A 17,568-nucleotide genomic window follows, 5' to 3' on the forward strand; every position below is an offset into this window, starting at 1 on the left:
TTTTGATGGCTGCATAATATTCCATTGTGTATATATACCACATCTTCTTTATCCATTCATCTGTTGATGGACATCTTGGCTCTTTCCACAGTTTGGCTATTGTGGATATTGCTGCTATAAACATCGGGGTGCACGTACCCTTTCGGGTCCCTACTTTTGTTTCTTTGGGGTAAATACCCAGGAGTGCAATTGCTGGATCATATGGTAGCTCTATTTTCAACTTTTTGAGGAACCTCCATACTGTTTTCCAGAGTGGCTGCACCAGCTTGCATTCCCACCAACAGTGTAGGAGGGTTCCCCTTTCTCTGCATCCCTGCCAACATCTGTCGTTTCCTGACTTGTTAATTTTAGCCATTCTGACTGGTGTGAGGTGGTATCTCATTGAGGTTTTGATTTCGATTTCCCTGATGCCGAGCGATGTTGAGCACTTTTTCATGTGTCTGTTGGCCATTTGGATGTCTTCTTTGGAAAAATGTCTGTTCATGTCTTCTGCCCATTTCTTGATTGGATTCTTTGTTCTTTTGGTGTTGAGTTTGATGAGTTCTTTATAGATTTTGGATACTAGCCCTTTATCTGATATGTCATTTGCAAATATCTTCTCCCATTCTGTCAGTTGTCTTTTGGTTTTGTTGACTGTTTCCTTTGCTTTGCAAAAGCTTTTTATCTTGATGAAGTCCCAATGGTTCATTTTTGCCCTTGCTTCCCTTGCCTTTGGCGATGTTTCTAGGAAGAAGTTGCTGCGGCTGAGGTCGAAGAGGTTGCTGCCTGTGTTCTCCTTTAGGATTTTGATGGACTCCTGTCTCACATTTAGGTCTTTCAACCATTTGGAGTCTATTTTTGTGTGTGATGTAAGGAAATGGTCCAGTTTCATTCTTCTGCATGTGGCTGTCCAATTTTCCCAACACCATTTGTTGAAGAGACTGTCTTTTTTCCATTGGACATTCTTTCCTGCTTTGTCAAAGATGAGTTGACCATAGAGTTGAGGGTCCATTTCTGGGCTCTCTATTCTGTTCCATTGATCTATGTGTCTGTTTTTGTGCCAGTACCATACTGTCTTGATGATGACAGCTTTGTAGTAGAGCTGGAAGTCCGGAATTGTGATGCCGCCAGCTTTGCTTTTCTTTTTCAACATTCCTCTGGCTATGCGGGGTCTTTTCTGGTTCCATACAAATTTTAGGATTATTTGTTCCATTTCTTTGAAAAAAGTGGATGGTATTTTGATGGGGAAAAAAAATTTTTTTTTAAACTAGCTGATATGTTTATTGTAGAGAAGAGGAAACTTGGAGGAGTCCTAATAATTATCTTCCAATATTGGGAGGTCAGTTAGGTGAAAGAGGGATGCATCCTGTTCTAAACAGGATTCAGAAAGCAGAGTTAGAATTCACTTACTCATTGAACTCAGATTTATGAAACACCTACTCCGTCGGGCACTGCGCTGCTTGTAGATTAATAGGGAGAAATTAGAGGGATCCTGATTTAAGTTTCTCATAGAGCTTTCAAACACTGAAATATACTGTGAAGTTGGGAGTTGAAGTTCAACTTCAAGCAGAAGTTGAACTACTTACTTTGACTATTACAGAGAAGCTCCATGTATTAAATAGGAAGTTGGACCAGATAATCACTAAGATCCTTGCAAAATCTATGATTGGATTTGTAGTTTGGATGAGATTGAGTAGACGCTCTCTCGGTGCACACAATAATTTACTATTTTATTATGCTTTAGGGTTTTCAAAACACTTTGTAGTCAGCGTTTGATCTTTAAAATAACACCATAGAGCAGGTGAGGCTGCTGAAGTTCCAGAAGAGATGTGCCTTGCCCTCCATCATAAGGCTAATAAGTGGCAGCAATGGGAGTAAGACCCTAAACTCCTGACTTTGAATTCAGCTGGATCCTCAAGGCCGTTTCTCCTGGAGGCTGAACCTGTGTTTAGTGGGTTCATAGGAAATATTAACATTTAGTGCAGGCTTCCATGTGCTCTGTAGAATTTCGCTTTACTCTATACCCCCCCACACACACACAACCCCCACGAGAATTCCCATTCTTTCCAAATAGTGAGGGAAATCCCATGGGCACCAAGCTGTTAGAAAGTGAAATTTGGGGGCACCTGGGTGGCTCAGTCGTTAAGCGTCTGCCTTCGGCTCAGTCATGATCCCAGGGTCCTGGGATCGAGCCCCGCATCGGGCTCCCTGCTCAGCGGGAAGCTTGCTTCTCCCTCTCCCACTCCCCCTGCTTGTGTTCCCTCTCTCGCTGTCTCTCTGTCCAATAAATAAATAAAATCTTTAAAAAAAAAAAAAAAGAAAGAAAGTGAAATTTGGTAATAGGACCCAGTAATTGTGCCTCTCTGTTTGCTACTCTGTTACCTGCGTCCTGGCCACTGAAAAGTGAGTATCAAGGCCCTCTCTCCTGACTCTGGGTTAGGAAAGAATTGCCAAGCGGGGTCGGAAACTTGTGGACTATGACAGTGCCCGGCACCACCTGGAAGCGGTGCAGAGTGCCAAGAAGAAAGATGAGGCCAAGACTGCCAAGGTAAAAAAAAAAAAAAAAAGCCAGGTGAAACCTTCCTGCCCTCCTTCCCCCCATAACGGTGGCAGGTGGCTGGGCCAAGCCGGGCTTAGGAAATGATAAATTCAGCATCCAGCATCCTGAAGGAAATCCTGTTTCCCCTGACCCCGATGCTCGAAGGATAGTCAGAGACGCAAGGCTGGGGAGGGCATGGGTCTGGGGAAGGAGAGGCATAGTTCCAGGTAAGCCGAGTCCCTGAAAGAATGCAGGGAATAAAGGCGGCAGCCTCCAGCGTTAGATTTGGGATTGAGGGAGACTGTCCTGTCTCTTACATCCCCAGGCAGAGGAAGAGTTCAACAAAGCCCAGAGTGTGTTTGAAGACCTGAACCAGGAACTGCTAGAGGAGCTGCCTGTTCTTTATCATAGGTAATGACTGACAGGAAAGGCCGAGACTCCTGAGCCGGTGGGGGCCCAGGTTACCTGGCAACCCAAGCATGTCACCTCATGAAAAGAGCTCTGTTCCAAGAGTGAGATGTCACCTCAGCCCTGCTACTGGCTTGCTGGGTGATATTAGGCCAACTGCCTTATCGCCCCAGACCTTGGTTTCTTCATCTGCAATGAAGAAAGAGATAGCCGGGCTTGCCCTGCTGGCTTTTCCGGTTTAAAGGCAAGATGCTTCTTGGATAGGAGAGATCTTGGCAAGTAAATTACTGCCATCATGGGAACTAGGAATGCTTCAGTGTGTATTGTTTTAAACGAGCTTGGTTCATGAACATCCAGATTGACCTAGAAGATAAACCATGGGATGATTATTTCTATCAATGATGTCTTTGCTTCACAGAAGGTAAAAGTGTTTTAGATGTATCTGGGTAGAAATTCTATTTGTATCCTATTTTCATTGTACAAGATACGCTGCAATGCAGTTGTAGTCCGTATTTTATATTGCCACTTAATATTAGTCTATGTATGATGGAGCCTTTTTAATAACTACATGTATTCTAAAACACTAATTATGTGATTCCTAATTTAAATAGCATTGAAATTTAGTACAATTTCCTTAAATGTAAACTCCCCCAATTCATTTATAGTAGAATTCCACTAATGTGCATACAGCTCCATAGCAGTCCAAGTATTGCATAATGAGAAAGAATAATTATTTATTATAATAATTATAATTGCACGGCCTTGTATTTATAACATACTTTAAAAATTCTTCAGAGTACTTTCATTCATATCACTTTAATACCTAAAGAGCCCGAATCAAGAGAGCTTCATGCAACTAGAGGTCTCTTATACTTTGGTGTCAGACTGGGCTATTAAATGTCTCCTCTGACCTTCCCACCCTTCTGAGAGTCAAGTGTGCTACTGGCCTGGCTCTGACGAATCCAGATCCCAGAACATCCTGAGTCTAGGGTGCAGGGTGCTTTTCTCTGAGGAGTCTTAGTGTTGGCTTAAGCTCCTACCTTGTATTTCAAAGGTTTCCTTCACTAACACTTACCTGTATGTGTTGTTATGGGGTTTTTTGTTATTGTTTTGGTTTTTGTTTGTTTTTTTGCCTCCTGATAGTCGTATTGGCTGTTACGTGACCATCTTCCAAAACATTTCCAACCTGAGGGATGTCTTCTACAGGGAGATGAGCAAGGTGAGAAACCTCTGGCCAATGTAGACGCCTAGGTGGGTTTCCCTAGGAAATATGAAAGTAGCCCTAATTTACATAATCACATTAAATATTGATATTGGCACCACAGGTTTTTACTTTTCTCTTGTGATGAAAAAATAGCACTTGATCGACGGTGTTGAACGGTGTCAGAGCACAAGTATACACATCAGAGGGCCCTCCCCGTCTCCATTAACAACTGAATAATGGCATCCAGACTTGAGCTTCTTGATAAATAGAGGAGGTTAGGCCTATGGAAGGAAGAGCTGAAATGGGGAACCAAGCTGTGAATCGTTATCTTTAGTTGCTAGGGAGGAAGGAGGGCAGTGCTTAAACACAGGTCTGTCTCTCAGGTAGTTGGGCATGAATAGAGAAGGCCAGTCCTATTCAGTGAGACGCAACCACAGAACACAACCTCATGGGGCCTTTTCTAGTCCTGGGATTCCAAGACTGTGTTCTGTCACATCGTCAATTAAATTCATGCACACCTCCACATATTCCTCTCCACAGTTGCTTTAGCTAAATTATGGTTTGCCTCGTTAATATTACAATGGGTTTTTCTTCCCTGGATTACCTGAGAGAAGCTAGAACCTCAACTCAAACATCAAACATCAAGGACCCAGCCTTGAGAGAGCCGCCAGTCTGTTGGAAGAGGCAGAACTTAAGACACAGCCAGTCAAGGAAGAAGGGGCGGCAGGACAGGACCCTGGATGCTAGTGCAAAAGAGATGAGGGAATTTTATAGTGAAGGGTGGGGAGGTTTTATTCCGGGAACTGTCTGAAAGGGAGAAGAGAAGGGATATGCCCGTCTCAGGTTCCCACTGGCTAGCAACCCGTCTCTCTTGCTGGCTGTAGCTGAACCACAGTCTCTACGAGGTGATGAGCAAACTGGAGAAGCAGCATTCCAACAAAGTCTTTGTGGTGAAGGGAGTATCAAGGTGAGCAACTCCTGAGACTCCTTGCTCTTTCGCTTGTCCTGTGAACATACGCAACACTCTCATTTCCATCCCCAATCCTGGCCTTCCCTTCATGTTCACGTGCATGATACTGTTTATTTGTATTATGTCCCTATATAAATTCTTTTTCTTTGTATGAAATATTCCAGCTATCACTAAAGGTATAAAGAATAATACACTAAAAAAGAATACAGTAAGTAGCCATATAGCTGCCGTCAAATTTAAGAAATCAACTATTACAAGTATTATTGAAGTGCCCAGTGTCCCCCTCCCCACTCATCCTGCCCCTCACCAAACGTAGCCACTGTCTTAAATTTGGTATTTACTTTTCCCATGCTTTTCTTTTTACTTCTCTTATACACACAGAAAATACCGTTTTGCATGTTTTTAAACTCCATAAAATGGAATTATACTATATATGTACTTTTGCAACTCCTTTTGTTCTCTTTGTACTGTTTGTGAGGTTCATTTATCCTGTTGCTACATGTTGCTAGCTCTGGTCTTTCCTCTCCCTAACTGTTATGGATGCTGTTGCATAGCTAGTCTACAATTTATTTATCTATCCTCCTGCTAATAGACATTTGGGTTGTTTTCCAGTTGCTTGCTATTAAAAATAATGTTGCAATGGACACATTTTACATTGCTCCTGTGACTGTTACCAAGAGTGTCTTTAGGGTGTATACTGGGAGTGGAGTTGCTGAGTCATAGTCTGTGCATTTGGGCCTCTTCAGCCTTACTAGGTATTGGCATTGTCAAATGGCTCTCCAAAGTGACCGTTCCAGTGTACAACCCACCAGCAGTAAATAAAAGCCCCCATTGCTCCATATTCTTGCTATATGTGACATTGTCAGACTTACTAATTTTTTCAAACTAACGGGTATGAAATGGAATTTTTTGCAATTGTAATTCATATCTCCACAATTGCTAGCTAGCTTGAACATCTTTCCATGTTATTGGCCATTAAAGTTCCTTTCTGTGACTTTCCTGTTTATCCTTGTTTTCACATTTTTCATTTAGATTGTTTACCTTTTTAAATTTTTTTTTAGATTTTATTTGTCAGAGAGAGCACAAGCAGGGGAAGCGGCAGGCAGAGGGAGAAGTAGGCTCCCCACTGAGCAGGGAGCCCAATGCGGGGCTCAATCCCAGGACCCTGGGATCATGACCTGAGCTGAAGGCAGACACTTGACTGAGCCACCCAGCATCCCTAGATTGTTTACTTTTTTTAAAAAGTTGATTTATACAAGGTGTTTTTTTGTGTGTGTATTCTGGATATTAATTCTTTAATGATATGCACTGCAAATATCTTCTCAACCTGTTATGGCTTACTTTTCGTGTGTGTGTGTGTGTGTGTGTGTGTGTGTGTTCATACATTATGCTGATAAACATAGGCAATTCAGTGATCCTTTAGAATGTGATCACTTTCTCATTCTGAAGCCTTTGCTTAGGAAGATTTAAGTTCCTTCTATGTACTAGGTTTTATGCTGAGAGTTAGAGATCCAAAGACATAGGAAACATGTCCTTTGGGTGATTTACCAGAAGTTGGAAGGACAGAAGGTGTACCTAAGGAGATAAGGAATGATATAAGCTTGCCTATACTAAGTACCTAATGAAACCAGCAGGAATTCCAGAGAGGTAAGTACTTCCCATTGTATGGATGGTCAAGGAAGACTTTAAAAGGAGGTGGTGAAACTGATCTTGGGACTTGAAGGTAGAATCAGGCTCACATTTGTTATTTGTACTATTCATCTAGCAATTTGTTACAGACTATTAAAAATAATCACTAAAGGGTCAATGTCGATCTCCTAGATGAATTCCCTTTTGCTCCAAAAATTCTATTTCTCTGCATTGAAAGCCAGAGTCTTTCTAATTGTCCATTCGTCTGAAACCTACTATCACTTAAACCAAGATGTCCCAGAACCTTGTAGGGAAATCTGTTTTTTTCTTGCTATGTCCTGGGCCTTCTATACCTGCTGACCCCGAGAATGCTAGTGCTAGAAAGAACCTATGTCACTCAGCTTATCTCACGTCAGAAACTCCCACAAGGCAGGAACTAAGTTTCTCTCTTTATCTTCCTATCCCCGTCTCCCGTCCTTGTGCCCACATAACTGGTACCTGTCAAGTAAATACTTGTGGGTTGCTTAATCAGTTTGTGGACAGTACACAGGTGGCACTTGAGGAGGCGAGTAGGAGTCAAGCCGATGTCGGCTGTAGAAGCACCCAGCAGGGTATCCAGCCTCCTTGGTGAACGGTATAGTCGATTTCACTGTTCGTGGTAACTGTGTTCTATAAAGTCACAGTGAGCACTGGATTAGTGAACACTGAACCATTGCTGCTAAGGGAAACACAGAGTTAGGTTCCTGTGAGCCCCTGCTCCCAACGTTTTCATCATAACCTTGTCTCGTGTGTGTTTCTGTTTAAAGACACCTTATTTAATACAGATTGCTGGGGCGCCTGGGTGCCTCAGTCGGTTAAGCGTCCGACTGCTGATTTCAGCTCAGGTCGTGACCTCAGGTTTGTGGGATGGAGCCCCGCATCAGGTTCTGCAATCAGCATGGAGTCTGTTTGAGATCCTCCCTCTGCCTCTGCTTCTCCCCCTGCTTGTGCTCGCTCTCTAAATAAATAAATAAACAAATAAATAAATAATACGTATTGTTGATTCCTTCATATTGAACTCCCAGCCAACAGCACCATAACTCATGCCGGAGTGACGTTTCTCTAACATGTTTTTTTCTCTGTAAGGCACATCACACTCTTCTGGCCCTAAGCACTTTAGTGCTATACTTGGAGGCCATTTTAAACAGCAAAATCACCAACAAAAAGCACAACAATGTGAAAAACATGGCCAAAAGGACACATTTGCAGTATAAGAGCTGAAACAAGGCAGAGGATTGCCTTCTTAGACCTCAGCTGGGAAAGTGCTTGTTTAGGCACTCATTTTTCAAAGCTTGCACATGTCTGTGGCTGGCTGCGAAAGCAAAATGAGTACTAATTTTGGAGTTGTAGATAAATTTTAGGGAGTAGGTAAATTTGCAAATATAGAATCCTCAAGGATCAACTGTATATCACCCATGGAATCTTTTCCACAGAGAAAATATTTTGTCAGCGTTTTGCTGTGTTTCTTTCTAGTCTTGTTTTCTTTATATGTTTTTACATAATTGAGATCGTGATATGGATAAAATTTTGTAGCCTCGGGGTGCCTGGGTGGCTAAGTCGTTAAGCGTCTGCCTTCGGCTCAGGTCATGATCCCCGGGTCCTGGGATCAAGCCCTGCATCGGGCTCCCTGCTCTGAGGGAAGCCTGCTTCTCCCTCTGCCACTCCCCCTGCTTGTGTTCCCTCTCTCACTGTGTCTCTCTGTCAAATAAATAAATAAAATCTTAAAAAAAAAAATTTTTTTTTGTAGCCTCTTTTTCACCTTAGGAAGCATTATTGCCAAGTATACAGACTTTCTCATATTTTACATTGCTTTGTTCTGTTTTATTGTTATGTGCGTGCATCATTATTTATTTGGGGGTGTTTGGGTTGCTTCCAGTTTTTAGCTCTTCTGAATCTGAATGCTCTTTCTTTTTCAGCAGCAGCAGACGCTCTTTGGTCATCTCTTCCCCAGTTTGCACATCTGCAGTCTCTAGCCCCCTGACCTCACCTACCAGTCCCTCTGCGCTTTCTTTGAAGAATGACAGGGACTCCACCTCAGCAAGTGAAGAAGAGCTGGCATCTGACCTGGCCCAGGGAGAAAAGGATTCCAAGATTAAAGAGCCCTTAAAAGACAAGGAAAGAGAGGAGGAAGAGTCTGAAGCAAGCTCCTCTGAAGAGGAAGAGCCTCTCCCAGCTTGCAATGGCCCCGCCCAGGCCCAGCCCTCTCCCACTTTTGAGGGCAGCAGGTCCCAGGAGGAAGTTCTCCCTTGCTCGCCATCTCCATCGCCAGGCAGTGCTCTTATCCCTTCAGAGCAGCCCTCTTCTCTCCCAGAAGTAGTCCTCCGAACCCGCACCTCAAGTGAAGGATCTGAACAACCAAAGAAGAGAGCCTCTATCCAGAGGACCTCAGCACCTCCGAATAGGCCTCCTCCACCCAGAGCCACTCCCAGCCCCAGGCACTCCTCGGGGAACATACCCTCCAGCCCTCCAGCCTCTGAGCAGGGTTCACCTACCAGTCCCAGGGCCTTCTTGGAGGCTGGGACTCCAAGTCCTAGGGCCTCCTTAGAGGTTTCGCCTGACCCACAGCCACCAGAGAAGCCAGTAAGAACTTCTGAGGCCAGAGGAAAGGAAAACATCAACAATCTGAACCCAGAAGAACTTTGTACTTCCCCGACCTTGATGATGTCTGAGGTGAGATTGGATCTGGTTGAGTCTTTTTTTTTTTTTTTTTTTAAGATTTTATTTATTTATTTGAGAGAGAAAGAGAGCGTGAGAGGGGGAGGGTCAGAGGAAGAAGCAGACTACCCACTGAGTGGGGAGCTTGATGTGGGGCTCAGTCCTGGGACTCCGGGGTCATAACCTGAGCCCAAGGTAGATGCTTAACCGACTGAGCCATCCAGGTGCCCCCAGGTTGAGTCTTTATTCCCTTTTAAAACCTCCATGTAGATCATCTTTACTATAGTCAGCTTGCCCCAGTTGATAAGCTCTTATGTCATTAGATTACAGTTTTAAGGATATTCTTGGACACCTTTTTTGGTTCTGGGGATTGTTTCACATATTCATAGCAACTAATTCAGTGACCTGTACTCTTAGGGTAGTTGACTTCTGCAAAGGACTATCTCTAATATTATTATTATTATGAGCAGATTCTTGCTAATTTCTTTCTTTTGCTCCAAGTTCTGGGAGTTCCCAGTATAAAGAATCTACAACTGATATCCTGAGCTTTACCTTCTTTAGTGGGGGATGGGGAGGAGGGTCTCATTTCAGTTTGTCATACTTACGGCTATGGTAAGCAAAAGGGCATCTGCAAATTTCCGAGGTCTATCTTCTTTGATGAGACAGGCATAGAAGAAGGAACTCACAGGAGAAAGTAAAGCAAAAGAGATAGTCTTTTGAAAGGTGAGGATATGGATGAGAAAAGGATTGTGTTAAAATAGAGACCGAGATCCCATGGAGAGCAACCAGTTCCCTAAAGGATCTGGAAATCAAGTCGTATTCTATTCAAATTACACGGAAAGGCTTATGGTATATAGGAGAGAGGTTTGACTTGTCCTATGAGATCCCTGAGGGCAGAACTATGTGTAAAGACTTTTTTTTTTTTTCAAGTACATTTTGGATCAATATAAGAGGAACTTTCAGCAATTAGCTCTGTTAAAAAAAATAATATGGAAACACAATTTGAAATACAGGGGAAAGGGGGCACAGGGACTTCCCAAAACAAAAATAGGGTAGGCCACCTTGAGAAATGGCCCTCCTTCCTTGCTGTTAAAAGCTAAGGATATATTATCACCTGTCAGGTGCATTGTAGAGAAGATTATGGTGAGACATCTAACTAGATGGCACCAAGATTCATTCATTCATTCATTCATTCATTCATTCCCTAGTTATTTACTGTGCCCCTGCTATGTGCTGGGCACTTTTCTAGGAGGTGGGATATTACAGTGAACAAAACACAAAACTCTCTGCCTTCCTGCATCTTACGTTCTAGTGGGTGGGGGGGGTGGGAGGAATAAGGGAGATAGGCAAGAAACAGTAAGTAAAATGACAATTTAGCGATGATAAGAGATAGAAAAATTAAGTAGGGAAAGGTACAGGGAGTGAAGGATAAACTGCAGGGGGTTTTTTGTTTTTGTTTTCATTTTTTTAAAACGTTTTATTTATTTATTTGACAGAGAGCACAAGCAGGGGGAGTGGCAGATAGAGGGAGAGGGAGAAGCAGGCTCCCCACCGAGCAAGGAGCCCAATGTGGGACTTGATCCCAGGACCCTGGGATCATGACCCAAGCCAAAGGCAGTCACTTAACCAACTGAGCCACCCAGGCACCCGCTAAATTGCAGTTTTAAACAGAGTGGTCAGAGGAGACATTTGGGCAGTGAAGGAGGCCATGCAGATATCCGGGAGTCTGAGACTTCTGGTGCCCCTCCTTTCACACCACCCAATTCACACCACTGAAGGCTGACCAGGCTACATTGAGAGCCTCCTGTTCTCTGGACATGGGTCCCGTGGGTGCCAGCTAGCATGGACAAAGGGTCCAGGGGTGGCATCCAGGGTGTGAAGGTGTGGAACTCTCTCCTCTGTTGTCCACTTTGATCCACAGGTTTTTTCAGAGTCTGACCCGGCAAAGAAGATGGAGGACAAGGAAGAGAACAATAAGCTCACCTCTGCTGACTCCCCTGAGGTACTGACGTCTAAGTCGTCAACATTATTATGCTCTCCGTCTTGATCCACATAAGGTGCAGAAGGTCCTAACGGAGCAAGATATGAAACTTTTTCCCTTTGTTGGCTTCTAGCCTGAGGAAGCTCTACTGATGGGGAGAAATGTGCAGGGCGTGTAGACAGTGAATAAGCACAGGGTAAATGTGGGATTTTGAGTAGGTAAAGTGTAGCCACTTTTCACTTCCCTGCACTAAAAAGAGCAATTCAACAGCATGGAAAATTGAAAATTAATTTATATTTGACTTCGTAATATATTATATGATTTTAGTATGGGGTCATCAAAAGAGTGAATAAAACAGGTTTGCCTCTTGGCCATCATCTTATTGTAGGGGAGATGGTAGGGGCCAAGATACTGTCTGTTTTTGAGAAACAGTTTAGTAACACTGTCCTCCTTGGGAAAGAGATACAGGGTGCAACCTCCTTCCCCCTGAAGCCACCTCCTTATATATATATTGGAGATTTATAGTGTTTCCTTACTCCCAGCCTCTCCTCTGGGATTGCTTGGTCATCAGTTAAGGAGACATATTTTTCCTTCCGAATTAAGCAGCTAGAGCATCTCAGATCCTAGCCTATCAGAGTCATCAATCTCCTGAGGCCTATGTCCTGCGAGATCTGTTCACTTCCCTTACAGATGCGCCATAAGTCATACTTTCCCTCAAGCAGAATTATGGACATATCACATATAAAAATGGGTAAAAAAAAAAACTGTGAGCAAATCTATTCTTGCTCAGCATTTGAATCACCTGAGAGAGAATGAAGGTTCTCTGAAAGAAAGTAACTTTCTGGGAGGTGGTATTACCTTTGGGGCAGTTCATAGCCTGGAATTCGAGGAGGAAATAGGAAGGAAAATTCCTTAAAGGAGAAAGCACCTCAGAGTACCAAGGTCTTTTTCCCCTGGCTTAGCAGTTCCTAGGCAGGGCTTTCCAAACCTTGGGTACCCATCTAAGAACCCAGAACTTTTCCCAAAGAAACCGTCATACCACTTGCCTTTCCTAACCACCATAGCTTAGGATCATCCTCAGTGTGAGAGCCACGGTGCATTCCCGAGGAGGGTTAGTCTAAAAGTGGTAGGTAGTGGTTTTAAGGCCTATATTTATAGTCTCACAGACTCCCACATAGATTTATATACAGATGCATGTCACACAGATCACACGGTGTCTGATCATGGAAACAATGGGAGTCCAAAGACCTGGTTTCCTGTCCCAGCAGGTCATTTGACCCTTTGAATCTCGGTCTCTTGATCTGTGACAGAGAATGACAGTAAAGCCTTCCCTGATGCTCTCAGGCCATAGTAAAACAACATTGTATGTCTGCCCTTTGTATTGTCTATGAACCTCGTAAAGTGTAAGGCACAGAAGACCCTTCTAAGCTGAGAGACTCGGGAGGTTGAGCCACTTCTCATTGGCAGAACTCTTCTCTTTGCAGAGCCAAGATCTTCAGCTTCACGTCTCTGCAGTTCCAGAAGAGAGCAATGTCATGGCAACCGTGCCTCAAGAAGAGGTAAGGAGGCCAGATAACGCAGAGAATGGGGTGAGTGGTAAGACTCACATTGGGGGTGGACAGAAGTTTGGCTACAGTCTGGAACCTCACCATGGGCTACCAGGGGAACCCGGCAGTGAACAACATCCTCAGGGCAAAGTCAAGCAGGCGGGAGCCAGAGGAACCAAGAGTGACCTGGGACTTTCTGGTTTCTGTGCCCATTTCCCAGCACTTGGCCTTGAATCTCTTACCTCTCACCATAGCCTTATCTCCTAAATTTCTTTTTTTTTTAAGATTTTATGTATTTATTTGACAGAGAGCACAAGCAGGGGGAGTGGCAGGCAGAGGGAGAAGGAAAAGCAGTCTCCCTGCCGAGCAGGGAGCCCAACGTGGGGCTTGATCCCAGGACCCTGGGACCCCCTAAATATTCTTTTTTTTTTTTTTTTTTTTTAAAGATTTTATTTATTTATTTGACAGAGAGAGAGACAGCAAGAGCAGGAACACAAGCAGGGGGAGTGGGAGAGGGAGAAGCAGGCTTCCCGCCGAGCAGGGAGCCCGATGTGGGACTCGATCCCAGGACCCTGGGATCATGACCTGAGCTGAAGGCAGACGCTTAACGACTGAGCCACCCAGGCGCCCCCCCCAAATATTCTTATCTGAACTTATTTCAAAAAGGAGTTAAGTGGGGCACCTGGGTGGCTCAGTCAGTTAAGTGTCTGACTCTTGATTTTGGCTCAGGTCATGATCTCAGGTTCATGAGATCAAGCCCCACATGGGGCTTCTCACTGGGCATGGAACCTGCTTAAGATTCTCTCTGTCTCCCTCTCCCCCTGTGCCTCCCCTCCCCCACTTCTGCACACACACACACTCTCTCTCTTAAAAAAAAAAAAAGTTAAAATATATAAAAGGCACACTAAAAGGTAAATACACACACACACACACACACACACACACACACACACACACAAAATATACTCAGAAGTAAATTAGTAACAGTGACCTAAAATGGAGCCATGAGTTAGGCAAGTACAAAAACACATTCTATAAAATAAAACTATGGAGGATGGACCACAAAGTTGGTTCCACACTTCCTAACATCCAAGAAGAAGAGGCAAACCTGGTCAATTCACCCAGTTCATGATGCCCATTCCTTAAGAGAGAAACAAGTCCCGTCCCCCCCCCATGGTTGGTGGGAGGGCAGATCAGCATCTAACCCAATCCTGTTTACTTTCCAGGTATCTACAGCTCAAACTGACTGCCTGTGAAGGGGAACTGTCGAGACCTCCACACACACCTCCCCAGACAAGCTCCTCAGCTAGAGGGTATATAGGTCAGAGGGACTTAAGATCTAGCATTCATTTTTAGGTTCTCCAACCGTATGAATGCTGGTGATCTCTAGATCTAGCATTAATGGAGGCTGAGGAGCAGACTTAGGGGAGGGAGGGCGGCAGGCTTAGGAGAAGAAACTATTAGATCCCGGGAATATTTAATTCAGGCTTTAGCATTGTTAGAATAAAAATTATATATTATATATTAAGTAAAGTGGGCCTAAAATGACTATAAAAAGCATAAGCATCTGTAGACAGAGACACGTCCACATAGAGGCACATTACCACACATACTCAGAGAACAGTGAACCACTCATTTTGCAAGACTTAGAGCCAAAAGAACAGATTTTCAGGTTGTTAAATAAAGTATTACTCTGACTGTGTTATGGATTGTTTTTTTGACACAAGGAGTTCCAGCCCAGCACCATGTTCTCCACTTAGGTAAGGTTATTGATTCTACCCCACGTTCAGAAAGCTTTAGTCACATCCTTGACCCCCAGCCCCAGTCAGAATGACGCCAGGGGCCCCAGGCTCCTTTCCTCAATCCAGATGCTCTACGGCATGCCCCTCACCCCCACTTTCAGCTAACAAGCAAATACCCTGGGAAAGGGGTTACATTTTAGAGCTGTAGCTAGTGTTTAGTCTGCCACTTGGTGTAACTGAGTATCTGAGCAGGATGGAAGGAGAAATGGAACTCTCAAGTGAAGGGAAAGGATACAAAATAGAGTAATAGAACGGAGATGGCGAATTTAGAATCCAGAATCCTGGATTCAAGTCCTATCATTTACTTCAGTGAAAACATTAAAAACTCACTTTGAAGTCCTGCCACCCTAATAAACACACACAGGCAGATGCTCCTCCATTTTTGCTTCTGTTTCTGGGGTTGTGGACGATGTCGCAATTCATGCAGTCATTCAGCAAGCATTTATTAGCACCTGCTCTGCACCAAGCACCATACTAGGTACTAGAGAAATAATGATGAGGAAAAAAAGTGAGAACTTTATGGAGACAGACTATTGAGCAGGGAGCAGAATGGGCAGGATTTAGGAATGTGTTAGAAGAGGAGACATGACCGAAGTTAGAAGGAATTACTCTGGGTTAGGCTTGAGAGACTAGGCTTTGGTGGTGCCATTCTCTGAAATGGTGATGACAGGAGGACAGGCATCACTGCGTGTGGGTTCTCTGCTCGCAAACAACAAACTGCCCCGATTAAGCAATAAAGAATATGTTGTGAGGACATTAGGCAGCTCATAGAACTGAAAGAACAGGAAAGGACAAGAACCACCCCAGGTTGTCTGTCGCAGGAATGTGTTGGACGGCCCTGTAAGCAAGACTCTGCTTCCATCACCTTCTGCCTCTGTCCTTTCCAGGTCCAGATCCCCTGGAGAAAGAATGAGACTGGCCCAGTTTATGGAGAGGTATGGTAGTGTCTACAGTGACAGACCAGTGGTGGTGGGAGGAGGTGCACAAGGAAACTTTTAAAGAGATGGAAATATAATGCTGTGGCGATTGTTTAATGAGTACATACATGTGTCAAAACTGATCACATTATACACTTCCTGTGTAGTTTATTGGGTGTCCCGTACAAACACTGGAAACAAGGAGCTTGAGAACTTACAGGACTTTCCAGTAGATGTGTCCATTAGGGAGCTGGAAATAAATGTATGTATTTAGGAATCATTCTTCTAAGATCTAATCCTGCTACTTTTACTTAAAAGCTTTCAAAAGATTTCTGCTGAAATGGAGAAGAGGTTGCATGCCCCCCTATGAAAGCCCTACTGCCTATATTTTAATATGTTTCCCATAAGGCATCCCATTCCCTTGGCACTCAGAGTCACGACTAGGAGTGATAGTCCAGGGGTATCAGCAGGGTGGGGGAAATGTCCAAGGCCTTCCGTGACCTGCTTGGAATCGCCTCTCCCACATTGATCCAGCAAAATCCAATTCAAGCCTTTTCTTTGCAAGGCTTCCCCTCCTAGGAAAGGATTGTGCCAGCGAGGACTCTAGGGACTTACAGTCTGATGTGGGGAGACACGCACCCAAGGTAACTGCTATGGCAGAGGCACGACAAAAGTGGAGACCTTTACTAAATTGTGAGATTGCCACTTCATGTGCATATGGCCCTAAAGGAGGTTCCAGCAAGGCAGGGGAAGGGGCCGGTATGCTGGACCTAATTAATAATTTTGCTTATTTAGGATAGATAGTCTTGGCTAGGAACCAAGTTGTTTACCCTGATTTACAAAATGGTAAAGTTGGGGCTCCTTGGTGGCACAGTTAAGCATCTGCCTTCGGCTCGGATCATGATCCCAAGGTCCTTGGGATCCGGCCCCACATCACATCTGCATCCCGCTCCCTGCTCAGTGGGGAATCTGCTTCTCCCTCTGCTCCTCCTGCTTGTGTTCTCTCTTAAGTAAATAAATAAAATCTTTTTAAAATAATGGTAAAGTTGTCCAGGGGAAAGGCTAGGATTTAGAAGACTGCCATCCTGGCAGCAGCACAAGAAGGGGCTAGAAGCCAGTAAATTGGGCAGAAATGAGTATCTCATTCCCTGCCCTGAGGCCCCTGCGGTCTGTTGACAAAAGGAAGGCTGCTCCAGTTTCTGAAGTTTAGCATTCAATCCTTGGAGAACACTGCTACATCACCACCAGTGAGGCTCCATTCATCATCTATCTGGATGCATCTCTATACAAAATTAATTGCAAGAACATCACCCAATCCCTGCCTTCCAGCAATTTGAAGGACAATATTGACAGGCTAGGTGAGGTATCTAGAGAACACTGGAAACATGACACAGCCAGGATATACAAGATATACCAAAGAACAGCATACACACACTGCTTACAGTATTGCTATTTTATGCTAAATTAGGTGCTGAGCATATGCGTATTGGATCTTATTTTTCTGCATATTTACACTTTTTAAATGAATGGTATGTGCCTACAGGGATAAAATCATGTACCAGCAAATCTTTTAAGGTTACATTTTAAAGAGAAAAAAGTTACTGGTGAGTGATTAACCATGAAATTGTGAAAGTAACATGACATTTCAGTAGAGTCAGTTGGCTGGATGGCCTCTAAGAGTCTGCAGTGGGGGGCGCCTGGTGGCTCAGTTGTTAAGCATCTGCTTTTGGCTCAGGTCATGATCCCAGGGTCCTGGGATTGAGCCCCACATCGGGCTCCCTGCTCAGCGGGTAGCCTGTCTCTCCTTCTCCCACGCCCCCTGCTTGGGTTCCCTCTCTCGCTGTGTCCCTCTCTGTCAAATAAATAAAATCTTTAAAAAAAAAAAGTCTGCTGTGGGT

General features: G+C 44.1%; 1 protein-coding gene across 2 annotated transcripts in view; it reads left to right on the plus strand.

Moving 5' to 3' along the window:
• Nucleotides 1-15,196, plus strand: part of BIN2 (bridging integrator 2) — a 32,172-nt gene extending 16,976 nt beyond the window's left edge. Inside the window, exons 6-13 of one of the 2 annotated variants that reach the window (XM_032420790.1) lie at nt 2,420-2,527; nt 2,844-2,929; nt 4,070-4,145; nt 5,015-5,097; nt 8,685-9,438; nt 11,345-11,425; nt 12,889-12,963; nt 14,178-15,196. In XM_032420790.1, coding sequence (XP_032276681.1) covers nt 2,420-2,527; nt 2,844-2,929; nt 4,070-4,145; nt 5,015-5,097; nt 8,685-9,438; nt 11,345-11,425; nt 12,889-12,963; nt 14,178-14,207 — 1,293 coding nt within the window. In that variant the 3' untranslated portion in view covers nt 14,208-15,196. The remainder of the gene's footprint in view (nt 1-2,419; nt 2,528-2,843; nt 2,930-4,069; nt 4,146-5,014; nt 5,098-8,684; nt 9,439-11,344; nt 11,426-12,888; nt 12,964-14,177) is intronic. The other variant, XM_032420792.1, reaches the window with a different exon arrangement.
• The last annotated feature ends 2,372 nt before the right edge of the window (nt 15,197-17,568 follow it).

The sequence above is a fragment of the Phoca vitulina genome, unplaced genomic scaffold (genome assembly GCF_004348235.1).
Source record: "Phoca vitulina isolate PV1807 unplaced genomic scaffold, GSC_HSeal_1.0 scaffold23, whole genome shotgun sequence".
Classification (NCBI taxonomy): Eukaryota; Metazoa; Chordata; class Mammalia; order Carnivora; family Phocidae; genus Phoca; species Phoca vitulina.